The sequence below is a fragment of the Lathamus discolor genome, chromosome 2 (genome assembly GCF_037157495.1).
Source record: "Lathamus discolor isolate bLatDis1 chromosome 2, bLatDis1.hap1, whole genome shotgun sequence".
NCBI classification, from domain to species: Eukaryota; Metazoa; Chordata; class Aves; order Psittaciformes; family Psittacidae; genus Lathamus; species Lathamus discolor.
Window position 1 is genome coordinate 134,850,697 of NC_088885.1, and position 24,258 is coordinate 134,874,954.

At 36.4% G+C, this 24,258-nt stretch overlaps 1 protein-coding gene across 1 annotated transcript in view; it reads left to right on the forward strand.

Annotated features, from left to right (window-relative positions):
* Positions 1–24,258, forward strand: part of SLC26A7 (solute carrier family 26 member 7) — a 139,385-nt gene that overhangs the window by 24,841 nt on the left and 90,286 nt on the right. Inside the window, exons 4-10 of the mRNA XM_065669148.1 lie at positions 3,186–3,350; positions 10,486–10,638; positions 11,453–11,535; positions 13,159–13,306; positions 14,559–14,672; positions 17,923–18,000; positions 19,469–19,564. Coding sequence (XP_065525220.1) covers positions 3,186–3,350; positions 10,486–10,638; positions 11,453–11,535; positions 13,159–13,306; positions 14,559–14,672; positions 17,923–18,000; positions 19,469–19,564 — 837 coding nt within the window. The remainder of the gene's footprint in view (positions 1–3,185; positions 3,351–10,485; positions 10,639–11,452; positions 11,536–13,158; positions 13,307–14,558; positions 14,673–17,922; positions 18,001–19,468; positions 19,565–24,258) is intronic.

The following is a 24,258-nucleotide window of genomic DNA, read 5'->3' on the forward strand; positions in this document are numbered from 1 at the left end:
CATTTTCTCATCGACCAGCACCCCCAAGTCCTTCTCCGCAGGGCTGCTCTGAATCTCTTCTCTGCCCAACCTGTAGCTGTGCCTGGGATTGCTCCCACCCAGGTGTAGGACCTTGCACTTGTCATGGTTGAACTTCATAAGGTTGGCATCAGCCCACCTTACAAGTGTGTCAAGGTCCCTCTGGATGGCATCCCTTCCTTCCGAACCACACAGCTTGGTGTCATTGGAGTTGATCTGGGCCTATATAAATGTAAAAAATTTTAATGGTAACTGTAAAAAAAAAAAAACTCACATGCAACAAGATTTGGGAGGCTTGTTTCAAAACAACTTTTTGTCTCATCTTGATCTAAGCAGTTTCTGTACATTACTCATATTGCAAAGACAGCAGAAGTTTCCCATACCAACTTATGCTGAAAATTATACTCTCCTTGAATATTTTCTGTTCTGGTTGATTCATTGTTAGGTCTTCATCATGAAAGATATCTAGATGCATGCTATATTTATTTAGCTACAATGTAAATAAGAAGTCAGATGCACATGCTGATGAAATATAGTCTTTGTTTCTGGAAGTTCTCAGCTACCTTCTGCAGTAAGAGATGGAGGACCAAGTGTAAGCTGCTGCTTGTTTAGCTGAGTGGCTATAGAAATTGGCTACCTCAAAACATACATATGGTAAAAACAGTTGTTATAAACAAACAATTAAAAGTGTGTTTGAAATGTGACCTTTTAGTTCCTACCTGTGAAACATCCCCTTAAAATGCTGAAGATTTAAAGTAAAAAAATTAACGTAAAAAAAAGAAACAAATGAGAGCGAGGCTGAAGTTGCCAAGTTCCACAACCATGACACCTTTTCCCTGTGCTTTCACTTTCTCTGAAAGTTTGTATTAGCTAATATTTCCCTGTGATATTATGCCGTTCATAGAATTGTCTCTGTGGTTTGGATTCCACAGCTAAATAAAAATCCATCTCTCTGGAAAGTAAACTATTGCACAATTAGAAATTTCACATGCATACAATACAACCTGATCTTAGAAAACAAACAAAAATCCACTAGGGAAGGAAGAATTTAATTCTCATTGAACTTTGCTACTGTGAACAATGTTTTAAATACATGAATAAGCTCACTGTTAGAACAAACAGCTAAATAAAATGTCTGAAGTTAGTAATTATCAGTTTTAGGCCTGACTGACTAAATTACCACTCACTGAGGGTATAACAGTAATTACCGTTACTGGGGTCCAATCTTGAATGGCAATCAATGTTCTGACTGTTCACAATACAGAGACATTCACACACTGTTAGTGGGAAATGGAAAAAAATATCTCAGATTTAATGTCTCAAATGGAAGAGAAAATTGCTCACTAGAGGTTTTTTGTGGTAAATTAAAAGCCACTCAGGTATTTTTGTTTCTTTTGTGCTGTTGTACTCATATCTCACTACATACACGTGAAATTTATGGTGAAAAAATAGATAGTGTTCAGGCATAGAAAATGCCAACATTTGGGAATTATTCTTTTAGCTTCATAACAAAATGAAATAAAGCAAAGGGGACCATGTTATATATCAAAAGGATGATAATATAGTAAGCACAACATAAGCCTTTTAGAAAGCATTGTAACAAAAACTCTTTGCCAAGAGCATGTACCTTTTCAAGCAGAAGAATAGCAAATGCAGAAGACTATAGAAAAATAAGATTTTTTTTTTTTTATCCTATGAATGTGCAGAATTCAACTGTAAGGGGAGATATTTTAAAGGTAACTTAATATAGATAAGGGTTAAATGTTACATAAACCACAGTAGCATCTGTAAGTATGTAACAATTTTGTACAAAGAAGTAAGAGCTGTCAAGTCTTATTCTTCAAAGGAAAAGAGCAATTGCAGTCTAGGATAAGGTGTGAAAACACAGCAGGATGCAATACTTTGGGTATTTGTCCTATATTTCTATGAAGTATTTGCAACAGTAGATTCAGCTGTAGTTCAGATTCTTTAATTAGAGAGGAACATTATCTTTTCATTATAAGCTTGTGTTCTGAAATAACTTCTGTAGAAGTTGCAACAAAGTTGAAATAATCTTCAAATACAGCAGAGCCAAAATCTACTCTTTTTTTTTCTAGCACAGAAATGCAATTTGTATGTGCGATTGTGTTTATGAAATGGGATGTTGAATTTTTTTCCTGTTTTAAATTTTCTGGTTATATACAAATATTTTATTTTAAGGTAGTTCAGGTATTTCTTAAATACATAGGAAACAGATTTTAATGGTCTTTAAAATAGTTTACTCTTACTGTAAGTTTATAGAGTTTGTTCAAACAGAACACTTAAATATATAAACATCTCTGTTTCTCTGTAAAGATGGCAAGTATTTTTATATCCTCCACATCAGAATTAACTTCTGTCACTCCCTGAATACCTGCAAAACCAGAAACCTCAGCATATGAAGCTGATGCAGGTAGAGGTAGTGGACTGCCAACACTTGATGTTTTTGGTATTATCATATTGCAGCATGATAGTGCCAAGTATCACAGTATATAGAACCGTGCATGCAGGGTCAGTGGGACATCAGGAGGTTAAGAGTTTGCTGGAGGAGAAAAGCTATTGTGTGACTTGGGAAGGGAAAACTGATGGTGCAGCAGCCTGTGGTAGGGCAGGGCTCCAGGGGATGATGGAGCTCTAATCATGTGAATCATCTCCCCACAGTAATAGCACCTAATAAATTTGGTAGCAGTTGAAATTACTAACATTGGGAATCCTGATATCGATGTATTGTTGGTTGTTAAGCTGGACCAAGATATGGCCCATTGCCTACTCAGGCTGAATAGCAGTGGAATGGGAATGAGTCTTAGCACCACCATCGACTTTTGAGTTGCTGTGCTTCATGTCAGTGTATTGAATTGATTTTTTATAGTATTTATTGGGCTCACATATTCGAGCAGGACAGAATACTAAGTTTCTCTGAGTCTGCTTTTGTTACTAATCTAGTGTTAGAGTGATGTAACATAAGCCAGGTAAACCCACAGAACTTCAGTGGGTTCTATTTTCAGCTGTAGTTGTCCTTCAAAGAACTTTTGGGTTTTGTCTTTGTCTCATTTATCTTAAAGTTTGTTAAAAGGACCCTGGCCCTTTGTCCTATCACCAGGAAGTTGCTTGTTATTATAACTGCTGATGCTCATGCCTTTGCCTTTTAGGTAGTAATGTTTATGCTGCAGTTGGGCAGTGCCACGTTCTTATTAACAGAACCAGTGATAAGTGCAATGACAACAGGAGCGGCTACACATGTTGTGACTTCACAAGTGAAGTATCTGCTGGGAATGAAAATGCCATACATATCGGGACCACTGGGATTTTTTCATGTGAGTCCAGTAAAAGAGATGGTTATTCCATTAGCCAGCATTTTCTTAACCATGCTGTTTGGCTATATACACCTATAAGAAATTTGTTATGCGTGCTTGTGAATGAACAGAAGATGCAATACCAAAATATTCATCTTGCTAGGTCTATTTGTAAGAACTTGTTAGTAAAACTTCATAAAGAATTAGCACAAATGGGTCTTATTTTGAAAGGTTACAGAAATCAATTTAAAATAAGTGTATTATAGCATCAATAACTCAATTTAGTATCCTGAGCAACTACACACTTGTACAGGGAGAGTTAACTCTTTCTGTATTAGCATGTGGGAGGGATCTATCAAAATGACATTTTAAACATATTTCCTTCATATTCTACTGAATGAAATCTAACCATCATTGTGGCAAAAGGAAAATAACCTGTGATTTGTGGATCTCCTATGCAAAAAATTGCCCTAGATATGTTGCTTGTTGCATTATTACATTATATTACTTTGCCATGAGCACTGCAAGGGTACAGCTTTAATGTAACTTTCAGAAAATGCATACAGCCTTCCATACAGTATCATGGTTACTCCCTTTGGAAAATAGATGTTGTTGGCTGAAGACTTAAAGGACAAAGTTATAAAATCTTATTGCATAAAAGATATGAGAACATATTCTTTATGGTAACTCATTCCAGCAAACCTAGAGTTTAGAAGCTGTGAGCATAATCTTTTGGCTGAAGCATTAGTAGTATTACAGTGGTATCTGTCAAAATGATATTTTGATCATAATAGAACTTTCTTTATTTGTTGTGGTGGTATTTACATTGCACTGATAACAATAAATGGATTACCAGATGAAATGAGGCTTAATCTAGTCAACCACTAAATTAGGACACCTTATTTAAAAGCACTGACTTTATTTTCTTGCACTGTTGTGCTCTTTATTTTTTCCTGGTATTTTGGGAAATTTGTTAATGTTAATTCTGTGATAAGAAGGAGTTGCTTTTTAGTATGTTATTTCATAATACTTTGTAAATTTGATAACACTTCATATGGATATGAAGCATGAAGTTATGCATAACTTCATGTGGATAATCCATTGGTAAGTTTTTTACAGGACCAATTTATTGTGCTAAACGCAAGTAATTTATTTGGTAAACATAAAACTGAAAGTGTCAGACATTTTTATGAGTAGTCAGCCTGTGAGACTATTGCAAATGATTCATCATATATTAAAATATTTTGTAATTCTTTAAAAACCTTTTCATAAATACTTCTTGATATAGAATTTTACTAGCCTCTTTTTCATGGTGTTTCCGTGGAAACTATACTTACGTATAGGAATATTGTCATCATGTGGAGATGACTGGTGTTAAGTGCCACAGCCCAGACATAATCAAAATATACATTATGAGCAATAATACAGAACAGCAATGATACGAGGAAATATTTCCATGTTGGTGTGCTGATGATATCATAAATGAGGTCATTCAAATGCTTTGAAAGAAATATATTCCCTTACCCCCTGTATTTTTTAATATATCTGAAACAAGTTCTTTGCCCTTCACTTCACTTCTGAAATGAACCCCCTTTGAACATTTTCCAAAGAAAAATTTTCCTGATTTTTTTTTAAGGTTCTGAATTGCTCTGTAGAGTTATGTGAAAACAAATGAATAAACAGAAAACCTCCTGTACGACTTCAAAGAATACTAAAAATGCCTTCATATTTCGAAGGGAAAATTTTACCCGAGAAGTCTTTTAAAAGTTTCTGGTATCTGTTCAGAGTTTGGGCTGCCCAAGTCGGAAGCACCAATTTGAATTTTAACATTTTCTTTTTTCACTAGTAGTAGTTTTATATGAAAATTATACTAATTAGATATCTCTTAATGTGTACTAGAGAGGGAAAGGCAAATTTGGCATGTCTCTCTGGTTGTGTTCTTTACTCCAAATTCTTGAAACCCAAAGACTGGTATTTTTGCTTACCTTTTTTTTTAACTTCTTCACTCCAAAACGCCTCCCACTCACAAAGCCAATTGCTTCACCTCAGGCAGACCTTCGGCTGGCAAAGCAGGAATAAGAATGTTTAATAAAGTGTGATAGGAGAGTTGAAAGTGAAGCTAGCCAGTGAAACCGATTCTTTATAGCAAGTGAGATCATTATGAAACATGTAAAAATGAACTTTGCATATGGAGAAAAAATCTACTACGCTGGCATTGAGCCTATGGGATTTTTGTGTTTACACACTGTTTATGTCGTTTATTAAATTTCATTTTCCTGGTACGTGGTTTGTAACGCTGCAACTGAGCTGCACACTGCATCATCAATTGGTATTTTGCAAATGGGAAAGGCAAGGTGAAGAAGAAAAATGGTGAGAGAAGGCTACATGCGAGATCTGATTTTACAAGAGACAAGAAAAGTGTTATCAAGTTCTACTTAGTATCTGAAAACAGAAAAACGTATCTATATTTGCCCATTATCCATGTGTAGATATATTTATCCTTCCACAAGTTTCTGAGAAAATGAAGCACTGCAAATGAACTACAAAGTGAAAAACTTACTTTGCAAAGCAGGGTCTTTTTTGGTTGTGTTGCAAGTTTGTTGCAAAATCCCTGTGGTTGCGCTGCCCTCATGTTCCCACTATCCCTCCTTTTCCTCCCGCATTTTTTCCCCCTGTTTGTCTCTCATGCAGGTCACAGTAGATGCTTGTACATTTTTCCCCACAGTGTGTTGCATTTGTCTAAAAAAAAATCAGGAAGAACTATTTCTGAAAATAAAATGAAGTTGTCTAGTCTTAAACTGTATTAAGTGTTTTAACTAATACGTTCCTTTAATACTTTAGTCTGCTTCAGCGTCTATGCTCATTTTAGGACAAATCTTTTGGGTTTTCATGATTACATTTTAAAAAAAATAAAACTGAGCTTTTCATTAATACATCAGAATACACATCCTTTCTGAGTAGAAACCATTAGTGTCATTATTACCATATGAAAGCATGTGAAAATACAATGGAGCTCAAAGCCATTAATTTCCTATGAGAATGGGGACATTCAGTGTCTGTATATATATTTGTGCAAAATAAGAACATTGCTTTTTTCACTTATGTGCAAATTTGTATCGATTGCCAAAAAAGTTCTCTGATTCCTCATTAGATTGACACATCATTTCCCTTAAAAATCTTTATACAAAACTAACCATAAAAATAAAAAATCTAAAAGCAAATAGCTGAATATATTATTGCTATATCTTTTGATTTTGTTATTTACAAAATGACACCAAAAAATTGCTTCTTACACTATATCTAACTAAATTCTACTACATAATTTCTAAATTACTTCAGTAAGTGCATCATCAAATGATCTAAAATACTGAATTTGTAATGTTTGTGATGAAAACATTTGTAAATATTTCTTTTGAATCAGATGGCGGTTATATTACAAGCGTGAACCCTAGGTGCTTACATTTAGGATTTACATTTTCACCTCAAAAAGGTACAGTAACAGTCTGGATAGAGTAATGTGTGAACTGTGTAGTACAGAGAGACGGCTATAGTATATGTCATAATATAGTATATTGTGTTAAGAGCCACAGTGTCTCTTTTTCTGAAGAGCCTGTGAATGGTTTGTAAAATGGTCTCTAGGCTTTGTTGGTCATAATGACATGAAATTGTCATTTTTAGATTTTCAAGGAAAATGGGAACAGACTAGACAGTGGAAGCTCTTTAGTCTGATGCGGTAACTGATTTAATATTTATGTATTGCTGCCAGAACTGTTTCAGTGTGCTACAGACACGTTGGGGATAGGGCTGGCGATACAACTGTGAAAAAGCACAGTACATCTGCAAAAGCTGTGACAAAGGTTTACAAGATTTGGCTATATGTTTTAAAATTGAAATGAAAGTTTCTTTTCTGAACGATTTGTAAAGACAGAAATACTAAAAGCTTGTGCATATTTACTTGTAATCCTTTATTAAAATTATATTTATTCACCCAATCTTGTGTCTCACTTTGTCTAGGAAAATGAAATTAAATTCTGTAAATATATATAGCTGACACTGTTCATTTCAAAACAAGTCCACATCTCTTTGACTTAGATATTTAGCATTTAATCCATTTCCTTCCTTTTCTTATCACTTCGCCTTAGATCTAGTTTAGCCTTTGGTGGGTTTGTGGGCACAGTTTGCAATATAGTTTCCCAGATTGCCTCCTTTTGTCCTAATTAATCACAGCTTCTGTTTAGGCCCTGAGCCATGAAAATCCATTCTTGGAAGTTATGGGTACAGAGATTAGTCTCAAGCCACTCAAAACACATTCCGCATATAGTCTGATTACAGTGGGGCAATATGTGGCTAAAAACCATGGGTTGATTCCCATTCTTCAGACTTACAACATATATAGATCATATTATTTAACAAGTTGATTTTAAAATGTTCCCTGGGCTTCCAAGAAACATTTGTGCTGGGTTATACAGTGCATCCTTAAAAAAAGTCCATGGGCTAAATTTTAAAGGACTTGACTCCATTTTTCCTCTTTATGAGGAAACTAACATATTGTCTCTTTTACTGTAACTATCTTTAGGTTTTAAAATACTTTTTCCCTTATATATCATGAAAATAGAACATACAAGAGAAGAAAAATCAGGAATTTCTTTCAACCTACTCGTTCTTTAAAATGAGCATCAGCTTTTCAAGGAGTGACAGAAGAGTAGAAAAAAATTTTATCGTCATATTGATTGCCTTTTGCTAGAAAAGGGTTCTTTCCTAAGATATTTTTTCTAGTACCTTTTCCTTTCCAATATAACTATGTGTATTTAAACTCCAAACTGTCAAAACTTGTTAGCCCTATACATGTTTTTGAGAATAGGTTCTCTGGAGCAGAAAATTATTAATCTTTATTTTGATAAAACTACAAGTGTCACTTTTCATTTATTTTAGTGGTCATCTTAGTTGTTGCAGAGACAACACAGTTTTAAATACCATTATTTCAACCTCAGTTGTTTGATTTTGTTATCCTTAATGTGTTGTTTAAAAAGAAGTTACTTGTGATGCATTCTAGATCTACATCCTAGATTTTAACTTCTGTTCACTCTATGTTTATATTTCACAATAGGTCCCAGAGTATAAATGCAGAATTCAGGAGACTGAGCCTACCTTACTTTTTACCCCTGCAATTTTAATAAGCATGTGTATTATATAAGCATGTGTGTGTGTGTGTATATATATATATATATATATATATATCATGCCTCTCCGGTCTTCCAGGCAATAGGCTTTTATTCATGAGGCCTGAAAATAACTAGTGATAAGAATCTGATTATTTCTTGATTTACTGGGACAGAAGTTCCATATAACTTTCTTTACCCCTTCTAACCACACCAGTAAACTTGTAAATTTTTTCATTACTTTCTGTAAATCTGTTATCATACTGATTTATGCCTCATTTCCTAGACTCCCAAATTCAGTGTAGAAATGAAATTACATTTCACTGTCATCTGTGCTGGTGAGAAGGCAACAGCATTCTTCTGAGTCTGTTACTTACATTGCGTTCATCATCAGAGAACCTTGTCACTCATCACCACTGATCATTCGTCCTGGTTTCAGCTGGGATGGAGTTAATTTTCTTCCTAGTAGCTGGTGCAGTGCTGTGTTTTAGCTTCAGTCTGAGAATAATGCTGATAATTCACCGATGTTTTAGCTGTCGCTAAGTATCACTTACCCTGACCAGGGACTTTTCAGTCTCTCATGTTCTGGCAGTGAGTAGGGGCACAAGAAGCTGGGAAGGAGCAGAGAGAGGACACCTGACCCAAACTAGCCAAAGGGGTATTCCATACCACAGCACGTCATGCCCAGTATATGAACTGGAGGGAGTTGGCCAGGAGGTGCCAATTGCTTCTCAGGGATGGGCTGGCGTCGGTCAGCAGGTGGTGAGCACATGGATTGTGCAACGTGTGTTTTTTGAGTTTTATTCCTCTCTCTCTTTTTCTTGTTATTGTTACATTAGATCATACTTTATTTCAATTATTAAACTCCTGTTATCTCAACCCACAGGTTTTGCCTGCTTCTGAATCTCTTTTCCATCCCACAGGGGCATGGATGGGGGGGCAGTGAGCAAGAAACTGCGCGGTACTTAGTTGTTGACTGGGGTTAAACCATAATTATATTCCTGTTCCATATTTCCCTGCCACATATTCCTTATATTCAGCACCACATTTCCTTTATTCATCATAGACCCAACTATATTTTTCTGGTGATGTTTTACAGCATGCTGCAGCGCACTTTGAGAAGCTGAAGGCCTCCTATTTGCAGCTCTGTAGGTCTGATCCAGTTTCCTCTGCACATCCTCTCATGTGCAGTGATATAATCATACATTAACAACCTGGAACACATTGCAGCAGGACTTTGAACCTTATGGTCCCTCATGCTGTACCACTTTGCGCCCTTGCACCTGCTGTTCTTGGACCTTGCCATGGAGTTTCCCCTGGAAAGCACCTGCCACTGACTTGTGAATTATCACTTTGACCCCTACCTTCTTTCTACTTCTTCCTTTACAGCTTTTAAGCATAGGCTAAGGAAAGACACATGTCTTAGTAGATAACATCAGTTAAATAACCAATAACATGCATACACAAGTTTGACAGCTAATTAATGCACGTGGCATCTGGACCTGATCAAAGCCTGCTCCATGGAGCACTGTTTGTATGATGGTCAAAAGCAACCAACAAGGAGACTGAGTGCACCCTACGGAAGTTGTACAGTTACTCTGTAAAAATAAACGTTTGTGCATGGAAGCTTGTCTCAACATTTTTGTGCAACACTCCTCTCACTGAATTTAATGAGACTGAATAAGAAAAGAATACATATCACATTTATTGCAATTATCTTGCTTGCTTCTATCAATAGAAATTTGTAAATGCCTATACACAAATATTTGCTGCATTTTTTTGACATCTCAAAAGTCCATAGTAATAATATTTGGTGATTTTCTTCCTTGCATAATCTTATGTGTAGGCCAATTTGTCAGATGACACAGCTCCTGCCGTACTGATTCAGCTCTCACAGAGTATTTAAGATGTCTGAAGTTGTGTAGAATATGCCCTAGCATGTGACCCAAAATCATCTATTTTTTTGATATGTGATTATTATTTGCCATTCCCTGTAGATTTATGCCTACATATTTGAGAATATCAGATCAGTTCAGTTGGAAGCTCTACTTCTCTCCTTGCTGAGCATTGCAGTGCTTGTTCTTGTTAAAGAACTGAATGAGAAATTTCAGAAAAACATTAAAGTTGTTCTTCCTGTTGACCTCCTTTTGGTAAGTACAGAATCAAATATCAGGCTTTTTTGTTTACAAAGATTTCAGTGGTTCAACTAATCTGCTGAACTTTACCGTATTGTCTACAGCTATCCACAATCATGCCTGTCATTTATTAAATGGACAGCTAATTTTCATGGCTGTATGTTAACTCTAAGAACAGGGAACAGTTTGGCTATATAATTAAGACAGAAGTGACATACGTTCCCAATTTGGATAATATTTTTCATGTGTTTATTACTTTTTACATAATCATAAGAACATGAAGCCTAGAATGTTAAAGCGTAAGAAGTTTGAAATGAAAAATGAAAAGTAACTGGCACATTGTAACTCCAGGCAAGGTTTGTGCTGTGTAGTTGTGGCTTAGGTGCTGCTTATTATCTATCTGCAACAAGGTTAAATAGCTATGCTATTGTTTTCTGTGGGTTTACTTACAATTTTCCTTTCACACATCATAGGCATGAATTTAGAAAAGATGGTTGAAGAAGAGCTATGGTGCCACTAACTGGAAAGGTTCCCAGGGCTTCACAGAGGCTTGTACAGTTCCCTTTCATTAATGAAGAATATACAAATGCCACCATAGTTCTTCTTCAGCCATCTTTTCTAAATTTATTATTGTGTCCAGATCTTAGTTTCTTTTGACTCTCTTCTACATCTGCAAAAATTTTCATAATAATATTTCCATGTCTTATTGGGTTGATCTAAGGATAAATGCATGAACGCTATCATGTGCTTAGGTATGGCAATAATAGCGACCATGTGAAAAACTAAAAGCAACAGAAATGTAACATCTTTTTCTCTGTTGAATCAATAGATAATTGCTACATCTGTTGCTTGCTACTATGCTGATATGGAATACGTCTACGGGCTAGAAGTTGTGGGACATATTCCTGAAGGGTAATGTGGTTTTCTATTAGCTTGTCGCTTTTATATACGTTTACTTCTGAGAACAGTCTCTGAAGAGGTCAAAGAAATTTTCTGAAAAAGGAATGGCAAAAATCTGTTATGTTAATTTCCCACCTCCTCAAACACTCTCTCACAATTGAACCCCATGTTATCAAGGTATATCTGCATAGATATCATTGTCAAAATACAGGCATCCTTGTACATTTCCCTAGCTTTTTTATTACTTTATGGAATAACAAATAGGTACTAAGTGCCTGATAACGGCTGATGGATGTAAGACAGGAGGGCAGGCCACTCTCTACAAGATTATTGCAACCTGCTTTTTGAGGGTTGCCTTGGATTGTTGTAGCAGAAAGGACTTGCAATGTGATCGGGCTTGTAGATTACTACACTTATTCTTCTCCACTCACTTCCACAGTAATTTTAGAAAATGTGGTTCCTGAAGAAATATAAAGGATTTAGATATACTTAATCTAGAAAAAGAGCATTCTGACTGCAGATAGTGATACATTTTTCTCCATAACCTTGAAGAGGAGGGAAAAAATACTTGAAATAACTAGCAGGAAAGAGAAATTAGATTAGATGTTAGAGAGAATGCTCAAACTCTAAGGGTTGGTAAGCACACCTTTTGTATAATCTCCCCTTTGCAAATTGCAGAGTTTCCCTAAATTTCCACAAAATGTAAGTTCTGGACAGCATCAATGCATGTGTGGCAGCTTACACTGATAGAAATGAAATAAAGGAAATAGCTGAGAAAGAAAATCAGTTTTAAGCGTTTAGAGTATGCTATTACATGCTATGCATCTGAGATAAACACAGGGCTAAGTGTGCCCTTTCAATATATGTTATGAACAGTTACAGTGTATTCATGCAGCTTTAATCAAGAGCTTATTTTCTGCCTAACCTTGCATGAGAAGATTCTGTAGTTTGAAAAACAGGAGCAGAGCCTGGATCATTCTGATGTATTTTTAGTAATTTACTTTAAATACATAACTGCCTTGTCAGTGAAGAGTGCTAGAAACATTAAGGGCATGATTTGGCTCCTAGGCAGTATGATTTGTACTGTGAGAGAATGAACATTTATTGTGGGGTATGGAGACAAACCAGGACGGTTCGGTTCTTGACTGAAGATTTCACTGCAGTCCCCATTAGAAAGTCTCTATTAGATGAAATAAATATCTACGCTGTCCATAATCTACAGTAATACTAAACTGTTTAAAATGTTTAAATTAAACATTTCAGGAAAGCCAACTGTAAGAAAGAAAAAAATACACAAAAGAGTCTCTTTTCTTGAGCATTACAGAATTAGGGAATGGTTGCTTATTTTATCCGTCAGAGTTAATTTATAAAGATCCCTTCATAATTCCTCAGATTAAAGTTCAGAAATAGAACAATCCATCTGAAACTGCTTCATCTTCTCCTGCAAATTCTCCTCTGCAGGTCCTTACAGACTGAGGTCTTCTTAGTCTAAATTGTCAAAAATTGTCACCTTACAAGTATTACAAAAGTCAGCTGGGCATGCAGAGATAGTTCATCTTTTACCTTCATGAATTGCAGGTACATGCAGGCTATGTATCAGGCTTCTAAAAAAAGATTGTCTTTATTTTTTTATAGATTACCCTCTCCGAAACCACCACCCATGAATGTCCTGCCTGAAGTAGTCATTGAAGCGTTTGGAGTAGCACTGGTTGGTTATGCAGCATCACTAGCTCTCGCCCATGACTCTGCTAAAAAATTTAAATACACCGTGGATGACAACCAGGTAAACCTCTCTCTCCTTATGGTCCTTGAAACTGATTCACCATTTTGGAAATGCAAAGCAATTTTCAAAATTCCTGGATTTCCAAAATAGGTGGATGCCCAGTAGGAAAGGGTATGTTCCATTTGGCATCCTGAGGCCTTCCACCGATTACAGTAAACCCCAAATGTAGTCCAAATTAGCTCTACAGAATGCTCAGGTCTCTAAAGTATTTTTCAGAATGAGTACATTGGGTCATGAATTTATGTTACTGCTTCAGAGCCATGTTCTCCAAGGAGCAGAGGGAAAATGTTTTGATCTTAACACAGGTCATACTTCAGGGAGATATGCTGCATTGTCTGAAGGGCATTACATGGAGTACAGCAACCTGCCTGTCTTTGTGGACCTCTGGAAATCTTGTAGCTTACACATCTTAACTACCGAGATGTTGGAAACTAGGTGTAAGTCTACATGGAATAATGGAGCCAAAGACCAAAACTTCCATGACATCAGAGACTACAATGGCAGGATCTGGCTGTATCACATTCAGGAGCCAGGCACAGGACTCTGCATGTTGGCATGTGGCTATGTAAAGCTCTCTGGGGAACTTTAAGGGAGTGCTGTCTTGTGCTGTGAAGACAAAGTTATGCTCAGGTGTTGCCCTGGCTGGATACAACACCATTTGTGTCCTAAACACTTCTAGCAGTATTGAGGTCTTTTCTTACACATTAATCTCAGCAGACAAATAAACTACATATAGTCTAGGGAGATGAATGGTGCTGGGTAGCCAAGTTGGTGTGCTTTCTTAGAAGACATTTTTCAGATGGCTCTTCACTTCTTTCTTCTAACACCAAATACACTTATAATGAAAGATAGATAGCATGCAGATAGGATTGCTACCATATTTTGCTTGCAGTAAAGTATGTTCCAAGAGAAAAAAAATCGGTGGCTATCTTTTTCCAGTAGAGTCATAACCTAGAAACAACCTGAACACCATCCAGATCCCACTGCTTGAAGCCTGTTAAAAAGCAGATGTGCATCAAGATGCAAATATTTTTGTTGAACTTAATTTTCAAAACTTAGCAATACCTTTATGTTGTGAACAAAATGTGCCTCCTGCTTTTGACGAATCTTTTATCGTGTAGATATGTGATTTTTTCCCCTCAAACATCCTTTGTCATTGCTAATATTTACGTAGGGGACTCTTCTGTTGGCAAGAAACATTGAAACAACAAAAAAATAAGAAAAAAACGTATTGTGTTTAACAACTTTGCAGGAATTTTTGGCTCATGGCCTCAGCAACGTGATTCCTTCATTTTTCTTTTGCATACCAAGTGCTGCAGCGATGGGACGGACTGCACTTTTGTACAGCACAGGCGCCAAAACACAGGTAATGGGTTAGAGTGGAGTATGTAGGAGAATTAAGGCTATGGTATTGCTCAATGGAACTTGTACTGATTTATCCATCCTATTTTTCTATTCTCTCCTTTCCTCTGCCCTGGGAAATGATTTGTTATTTTTAACAACCTGTGTGGAATTCAACTCTCTTACTAGAAAAGCTGATGGCTCTATTTATTAATTTATCCTTGTTTAATTCAATCTAAACTCTGAAGTCTGTGGCAGTGAGGAGGCTGGGAGTTGTATTTTCAGGCTGCAGGAAACAGCGCACAAGCTCTTGCAATTTTACATGAGATTTGTCATCACCTTAACAAAAGTGCCCTCTAATGGCGTTTAATGGATTTAATGGTACAGGCTAAACTGAAGCTTTAGAAAAAGGTCAGATTTAATTTTGTGCTTCTACCTAATTTTAAAATTAAAGTGAAAGTAACCTTAAGAGCTGCTCATTTAAAAAAAAAAAAAAAAAAACAATTAATCTACTAACTTTTGCTTTGCGACGCAGTGTACTTGTCCTGTCCCTCAATATACACTGAGAAGAGAGACAGACATTTAGATGAAGACACTCAGATTTTTAAGGATTTTGGGGGCTATTTCCTACTGTTGACAACTAAACCCACAAGTTCAGTAGCTCAGAAATGAGGGAACTGCAACTTAGGAAAATGATAATTGTGACCCCGTGAGGCTGTTACCTGTTCAAATCATGCTCATGAACAAGAGAAGTTGCAAACTGCTCAGTAGTGACCTACCCGTGTGATGGGCCACCTCAGCTGGGGCATCCCTGGGGAAGCCCCCTAAGCACTGCTTCTCCCTCTTTCCTCTGAAACTCCAGGGATTCATCAGGGGCATTCTGCCATCTAAATGTTACATCCTTTGGTGTTTGTTGCCATTGTCTTCTTACAACTGTTGCTCTTGCCTGTGTAAAAGACATTAATTACAAGGAAAAGGGTAATAAGGTACAACTGATAAGGCTATGTGCAGTCCTCAGGTACTGTTTCTTCTTGACCATATCCTGCAATTATTTCTCATGCAGATACCACAACACCGAGAAATGATACAGGGCTTTATTGCAAAACTCTATGCGCTCACTACTCACTAATTAACCAGTACAGTCCTCTGAACTCAGTCAATCGTATTTGGTATTTTATCCAATAATAATCTTTAAAAGCATTTATATACAAATAGTTTAGATAACATTTTGCTACTTGCTATTTCATGTCTTTGAGTTAGATTCAGTGTCATACCCCATGTACTCATCCTCACAGACATCCTCTTCTGTCACCTGTTCATGTATTATTTGTCCAATTTGCATTTGTGCTGCATCATGACTTTTCCAAGGAAGTTTTAAGGTAACCTGAAGGCCTATTCCTGAAAACCAGCAACCTGGACGTATACAGGGTGTTTGAGCACTTTGGCTCTGGTATATGTAGGCAAAGGCCCTGATAGAAGGTTGTTCAAATATGAAAACAAAAAAAGAAACCACCATAGTTTGAGTTCAAAGTAGGAAGTACGTGGTAAAAATATGAAGTATCTGCTTGGTTTTATCCATTGGTTTCGCAGTATAGCAGAGCCTGCATCCAGAAGTTAGAGTGCTGGCATGCATTAGCACTACTAAGAGGGTACTTTAATAAACATAAAATTCTCTCTCCTGCCTTATTTTTTGAAAGACATTCACTTAATCCTCTCTATTTAGGGTGCCTAAGCAGAATGAAGAGATGAGAAAAACATCACTAATACATATTGGTCACATCATAAGCAAAGAGTGAGGGGTAGCTTGGACTACATAGAGTGAAGTCAGTTTACTTTGGCATATGACACAAAAGAAATACAAAGTGTCTTTCGGGATCTCAGATCAGCCCTTTTTTCTCCAACAGCTATGTCTGGGATTCAGTGATGCCATTTATACTTCAGTGATATATTCTCCTGCAAAAAAACAGAAGTCAGGGACTCTACTGTAGAATCATAGAATGGTCAGGGTTGGAAAGGACCTGAAGATCATCTAGTTCCAGCCCCCCTGCCATTGGCAAGGATGCCTCACCCTTGAGCATGCTGCCCAGCCTGGCCTTGAACACTGCTTGGGGTGGAGCATTTACCACTTCTTTGGGCAACCCATTCCAGTGCCTCACCACCCTCACAGTAAAGGTCATCACAGCATAGAAGTGTCCTTCAAATAGAATCAACACTTTTGTTGGTTTTTTTTTCCCTTTTGGGACAGTGGAAAGAGGGAAAAGTTCCTTGTGACTTCACCAACAGATTTTGTGTCCCTTTTTCTGTAAACATTCTGTCTACCCTTCTTGATGATATTTTTAAGTACATCGTGCCTTTAATTTTCTAGTGTTTTAGCAACTTGTCTGGTTTTGTTTTTAACAACTTGTCTCTTAAAATGAAACCTAATTATTTTAGTAAAGAAACATATTATCAATATAAAAATAAAGTGAGCATCTGTCTACTTATCATCAAAAAACTTATGTGAATCTGGACTGTATCTTAATGAGACCAGAAGTACTCCACTTCGTGAGCAATCAAAGTGGTGTAAGAGACTGCAATTTAACTGTAGTTTTCCATAAGATTAATAACATATAATACTATGAAGAGAAATATAATTCTTAGATCGTATATTTTTCTGGATTAATGATACTGGTATTAATTCTAATTTTTATATATTAAAAAAAATATGTTCCTACATTTTCTGAAATCCACTGATAATAATGTGAAATCATTGGTGGTTTCTGACTAAACACAATAACTTCCTTTTACTGTTGATCCCAGTAAAAAAAGTTAGAAAACTTCTCTTGTGCAAAAATTATGATAGTTCTCCATACATAACTTTTGCTCAGTGCTATGACAGGTCGCTATTTATTGCAAGATAGGGTGCATGGCTATAAATATGTTTCAGAATGAGAGTGGGTGCTGCAAAATTTCTAGGATGAGATATTGCACACACATGCTCCATTTAATTACAAGTGTATAAGGGATGCTGTGGTCTGTGTCTGTGCACTGTCAACAGGGTCAAGCACAGATGTTGAGATCTCTTACTATGTTTTCACTGTCGCTGGCTGAAGGTAGTCACCAGAAATTAAAACAATAATTAAATGCATCGGCAATCTATAGATGCATTAACAGCTAACTTGCTCAACATCTTGTCCTTGACTTTGCAATATTTGGCGATTACCCCTTTTCACACATTTTTGTATAATTTTCTTTTGTTAGACTGAATGATTTGCTTTTCTTGTTTATTGTTTTAGGTCGCTTGCCTTATCTCTTGTGCATTAATTCTAGTGGTGATATATGCAATCGGACCTATGCTGTACTGGCTGCCTATGGTATGGTAGTTATCTTCTTTTTTCAAAATCATGATGTCATGCATTTTCTAGTGACTTGATTTCTTTCAGGGAAAGATAGTACTGCTTCTAAAATAGCACTGTCTAATTTCAATGGGAGAACAAATCTTAAGGGCACAGCAAGTCTCAGAATCATAAAATGCAGAGGTGACAACATAATACATAGATTTTACACATACAGAATTGCACATATAAGCTATCACATAAGCATTTCTCTTCCGCTTGCTTTTGGCATGTAGTTTATGAAAAATATACATCCAGATTGCTGTGTATTTGTAAATTGACAAAGTGTGGTAGAAATGAATCAATTTTCATCCAGTTATGCATATGATGTATGACTTTGCTTCTCAAATAAATTTGACACAAATGATTGCAGCTAGTGATCTAAGCTTAATTAAGAAAGATTATGAGGTCTTCTTACATCTCTCTCATGGAATACATCTTCTACACTAAGAATCTATAGAGCAAGGTGGTGTGTTTTCACACAAGCTATATCTCCGTATACCTTATGTGAAATATATCTTCTGGTATTACAAGTTAATAGCTAATTTTAACCAGAAGCATGTCAAAGATGCAAAATACAGCTCCATAATTATCCTGAATGCTGCCATGTGTGTACCTGATATTTTAACTCAACTTTGTTTAAAATTTACTTTGTGCTATTGTTTACATAGTGTCAAATGAAGATTCTCACTTTTCAAACACAGATCCTTTTATAGTTTAACTAGGCAAAATAAGGACTCTTGAAGAGGGGTGCACAATATGTCTTTTTTCTTACTACACTGCTCTCCTCCCTTCATTTTTTACTTTTTTTTGGGGGGATTATACGTAAATTTTGACTGGTTCCCTGTAGAATTCCCCCTCCTCTCCATAGTTAAAAAAACCCTTTTTATATATTGCTTTCTGGATATTGTATTTCTTTTCTACTTTGTTTTCTAAGTCTCCCCACCTATGTGCTGCAAGTCCAGTTCTTTGTGCTCCATCCTTTTTGGCTTCAGATTATTTCTTCATCCATCTCCTCCCCATTTCTGATTTGGAGAACAATAATTTATTTTGTTTGCCTCCAAGTTTATGGACGTTTTGCTCTAAAGGCCTTCTCTAGGTGGTGAAGAAGGGGAATTAAAATTCTTCACTGTTTAGAAGTTAAGTGCTGATTTGCTCCTGAGTCCCCCGGACTATGGCAGAATGTTGTTGGTCTGGCAATGCATGGAGAGTCTTGGGAAGTCCTGAAGTTTCTGTTGTTTTTCTCACAATTAAGTGGCCTATAGATAGCCTTCAGGAAACAAAACAAATGGATTTGATACTGTTTCAGCTGTATTCATGCAATTTTTGAAACATTAACTTCAGATTTTTTACGATTTAGTTATAATATTGACTGTTGAACTGAAGAAAGAACATTTGTTTTCACTACCAATTCTGCAAATGGCTTTTGTTTTTTATTTCTTTGCAGTGTGTGTTAGCAAGCATTATTGTTGTGGGCTTGAAGGGGATGCTAATACAGTTCCGGGATTTAAAAAAATATTGGAATGTGGATAAAGTAGACTGGGTAAGTGAAACTTAATCTAAGGAGATCTCCATGTGACCCTTTAACAAATACCTGAGAAATAAACTTTAATAATTCTGTGTTCCTAGAAGAGATAATCAAGCCAATATTTTAGAGGGTTTGTGTCCCGTCGGCTTATATCCTGTCTCAGAATAACATCATCTGTAATGCCAATTGTATTCAAAACAGGGAATTGTAGGAAATGATAAAGAATTAAGCCTAATTCAATGCTAAAGATGTGTATACAGCCAGATCAGGTTGATCTGAGCAGATGTGTGTCTAATTTTATATGCCTTCTCTAACTGGATAGCATGCTTTTTCTGTTGTATTCTTGAAGAGATTCTGGTATCTTTGTCCTCTGAGGGTATGGAATAATCATACGGACAAAGAGAACTGGAAACGCTAGAGATGCAGACAGATACATATCCTAGGGTGATATAGGTAAATCGTCTTAACTCCTTCAGATTTTGCAGACAGAGTATGCTGTTTGACCATAATGAAAGATTCTGCAGTATGAGAGGAGGAAAAAGCAGATAGATGGAAAGGGAAATAATATGAAAATCTAGTTTAATGCAGAGTCTTAATAGTCCGACATGCATTTGCACAGAATTCCTAGCAAATATTAAAGATGTCTCCATGTTGAGGAAGACTCCTAGATTTTTTTTCTGAGGGAGTTTTTGAATATACTCACCAATTAGTGGAACCGAAACCTATGGCCATTTCCATAAACACATACTGCTATTCCATAAAGCTTTTGAAACTTATGCTTGTGTTGTTTAAATTAACAAATATTTAGGAAAGCATTTCAGCTGTATCCTCCTCTGTGGTGGGAGATACAGGTTACTGGAGGTAATACTGGGCTTTGAACACACCAGTGACTTAGTATTCTACAGCAGTAAGGGGAAGTCTAAACTAAGTAAAACACTTGTTTTTGAATAGGATACTGTATCTCAGTATGGAAAGCAGAGCTGAATAACCTATACTGATTTGGTTATGTGAGATTTTTCATATTTTGTCACAGAAAACTAGAGGGTTTTTTTGTTGTTTTTTGTTTATTTTTCACCATTCAGAAGAAAACCTCTATCTCTCATGAAGTCTGATGTTCTTCAAGCAGCAAAATTCTGAAAATATTTTCTACCCCATATTGCAGTGACACAGATGGTGGATGATGTAGATCAAGAATTATTCTGGGGACAATGGGCTTAAGAAAGTTGGTAGTTACAGGAGAGATAGCCGGTCTATCAGTACATTGAAATAGCAGTTAAGTTTTCCAGCAGGACATTCTGGAATCTCACTAGACTTGGTGTATCTTCACAGTTAGACTAGCCTGACTGATTTTTTGCTTTGTGATTTTGATTTTGTGGTTTTGGCAGAAAAAGGTGGGGCAGTAGCTCATATATCTCAGATTTGAGGGTTGGTTTTGGCCTGAAAAGATTCACCGCAGCAATTGACAGCACATCAGAAATGAATCAGTTACATTACCCAGGTTGTCCAAACTGTTTTGAAGGTAGAAACTCTCCAATAAAACGTTTGGAAATAATTAGCGTCTGTCCTTTCTGGAACTGATTCTTTGAGGGGTGTGTGTCATTGTAGCACAGAAGTCAGATTTGTTGTGCTTATAAGTCTGGCAAATGATAGTGTATGGAAAGGGAATATTACGAGGTTTCTAACTTATTCCTTCACATTTTAAGCTTCTCATTGAACACAAACAGAATAAGTAATATTTATTTGTTGTTTAGCTCTTTATAAAACATCATCCTTTTAAATGTAAAAGGTACAGCTTGAAAGGTGTAACTCAGGAGCTGGACTTGATGATCCTCATAGGTCCCTTCCATTTCAAGATATTCTGTGATTCTATGAAATCATCCTTCAGCCATGGGCTGTTTTTTCTTGCATATTTAATATTTGGGAACTGCTGAGTTCAAAGGGGCTAAGCTGACAGACCTCACTAGATAATACCAAATGTTATCAGCTGAATATTGCTACATATATTTAGTTTTGTTTTCTTTTAACTTGTTTTTTGTCAACCCTCAGGAAATGTCCTGGTTTTACATCCCACCTCTCAAATCACATTCAATTTCTTTCTAGGTAAAACACCACTGCCCTTACTCCAAAGTGCTCTTTCCTGCCATTCACAGCATTCATATGAACTTCAAAGGTCTCTTGCCTCAGTTAAGGTCTTCTGTCAGTCCCTACATCTTCTTGGATGACTTCAACAATTTCAGATCAATGTTCTACTACACGATATATATGCTAAACATATAATTCTGTACATAACAGCATTTGCCCTCCTTCCGTTGTCTTCATCTGTTGGTGGTTTCCAGCATGTTGATTTGTGTGTTACCTGCATTTTATACATTAACCTGAGAATGATTTGTCATTAGTTTTTTGCCTCTTCTTTTGGAGGAATCAGGAAGTTGGTCTGGAATTCATCTTAAGTGTACCTCATTTTTCAGGTCATCAAATGGAAAGTTGATTTCCATATTCTTCCTGCAAGCCTCATTTCTTATGCAGGCCTACTTGTTGACGAACTTCCCTTTATTCTCCAGTTTGAAGGTGCACTTTTCTAGTCTCAATAAAAAGGCAGTGAAGTTCTCGCTAACTTAGTTTTTAAGGCTAAGCATCCCAGATAAGCTGGAGCAATTTAAGACTGACAAAGACTACTGCTGAAGAAAATGTTCTTTTAGCTGTTAAGCTGGACTTAAGAGTGACCAAAGATGGGGAAAAAGTACTTCAGAAGGTGATGCTTTAAGTGAAAAAGACAACAGAATAAAGATTATTTTAATGAGTTAATCTTACACGTGGATGTTTGGTATTTAGCAGAGAAAATCTTGGACATTTAAAGAGAAAAAAATATTATAAAGTTGTGCAAATGACTTGGCCAGGAAATGACCACAGCAGAGAAAAAGCCAAGTTGCATGCCTGACTTGTAAAGCAGAAAGAGTGGCAAAAATTTGTGGTAAAAATTACTCATTCCCTGCAAAATGTTGTGACTGAGAGGCAGTTATTTATGTATGAATTGTATGTGTATGCCCATATATTAATGTGTAACGACATAAAAAAATTACACTAATTCAGCAATTAAAGAGGATCCAACAAGGAGGGTCTCATTTTGAACAAGTATCCTCCAAGATCTTGCCAGTGCAAGTTTCTGAGCCTTGGATCCACCACCCTGTCAATCTAGTTTGTCACAGTAGTTTGGAGGAGGGGGAACAGGGAGGGTCTTCCACGGTATTTTGAAGATCACTTGTCCAATTTCACGTATGTTTGAGAGCTTTTTGACTTGATATCCTCAGGGAGGAGATGACCTTTTAGATTTGCTCGGGTATTCATCAGATAGGGGCCCTGATTCATGACAGGGCTCTGAGATCTCTGAGGGGTTTGCTATATTTCCCACAGAGTTGGGAGCCATCTCTTCTATATAATAATTTACATGAATGCTTCTAGCTAATGACATTCTAGGGAGATTTTCTATCTTTCCTTTGTTAGGAATATGCTACCCTGAGTTACATTACTTTTGTTGTAGTTAGTCTCAGTGCAGTGAGAAGGAATTTTTAAATGTTTAATCCATTGAAAGTATGACTGCTATATAAATTCTTTTAAAAGAATAATATTTATGCCAGTCCATCTGTCTCCAGGGCAGTTTGCAAACAAATACCCTCTCAAGCATTCCACCATTCCACCGTTGTGTACAGAATGCTTGTGAAAAATTCTATTAAAGAACTACCATGCCACTTCACTATTAAGGAGTTTCTGCTCTATGGCTGGGGTGACCTTCACTACATTATAAATTCCCTTCTGATAACCGGATCTTCTTTGTGTATGGTGGGTGTCTAGACAGCTCACACAGTTGTAGATATTTGTGCTGTAGATAATGCCAAGTGAAATGAGCCCTACCACTTTATACAATAGCTGAGCATCTCATCAGTTTGCAATGAAAAAGGAAGTTTATAATCAAGTTTCAAAGCAGTACAGAAACATTTATTGTCGCAGTACTGTAGTATTGCATTGTTTAGCTATATGTACAGAGAGTATTCTCCCACTTCTCCTTTTTTCCTGTTTCAGACACCCTGTAATGGTGGATGTGTAGACCCTATGAAACAAAAAGTTCTAGATAGAAACACACTGTCCACAGAATTCTATAGGCAGCTGCTATATATACACAGTCATTGTACCTCTCAGTGCGTTCAATACTTTTTGACATATGCAAAATTCAGCATAAATCTTCTGCTTCTTTCTTTTTTCTGTCTTTAGAAGTATTTTTATAATTAATACAACACAAGTATACTTTGGAGGTGGATTTTGTTTTGCCTTTAGAGAATAACATTTGCTTTTAACACATTATTGCTCAGATTTGAAGAATGATTAGATTCAATCTGTCCTGGACTATATAATAGTCATGTTAAAGTAAGTTGCCAAAGAAAATGTTCATATTTTTATGACTTCTTTACCGAACCTTGTGAAAACCCATGAATTAAAAAAATGTCTATGAGATCAACATAACTTCTTTCTACAAGTTTGACGCTTCCCTGACTAAAAAAGTACTGACTTCAGGCCAATTCAAGGCACAGGAAGAATGATTGACAAATGAGAACATAATTGTTTTGGCTCACCCTCTACAATAATGGCAGTCTCTGGCTACAGCTAAGATGTAAGATACTAGGCTGCTAAAGAGGTACTCAGTTAGCTTTTTCAGT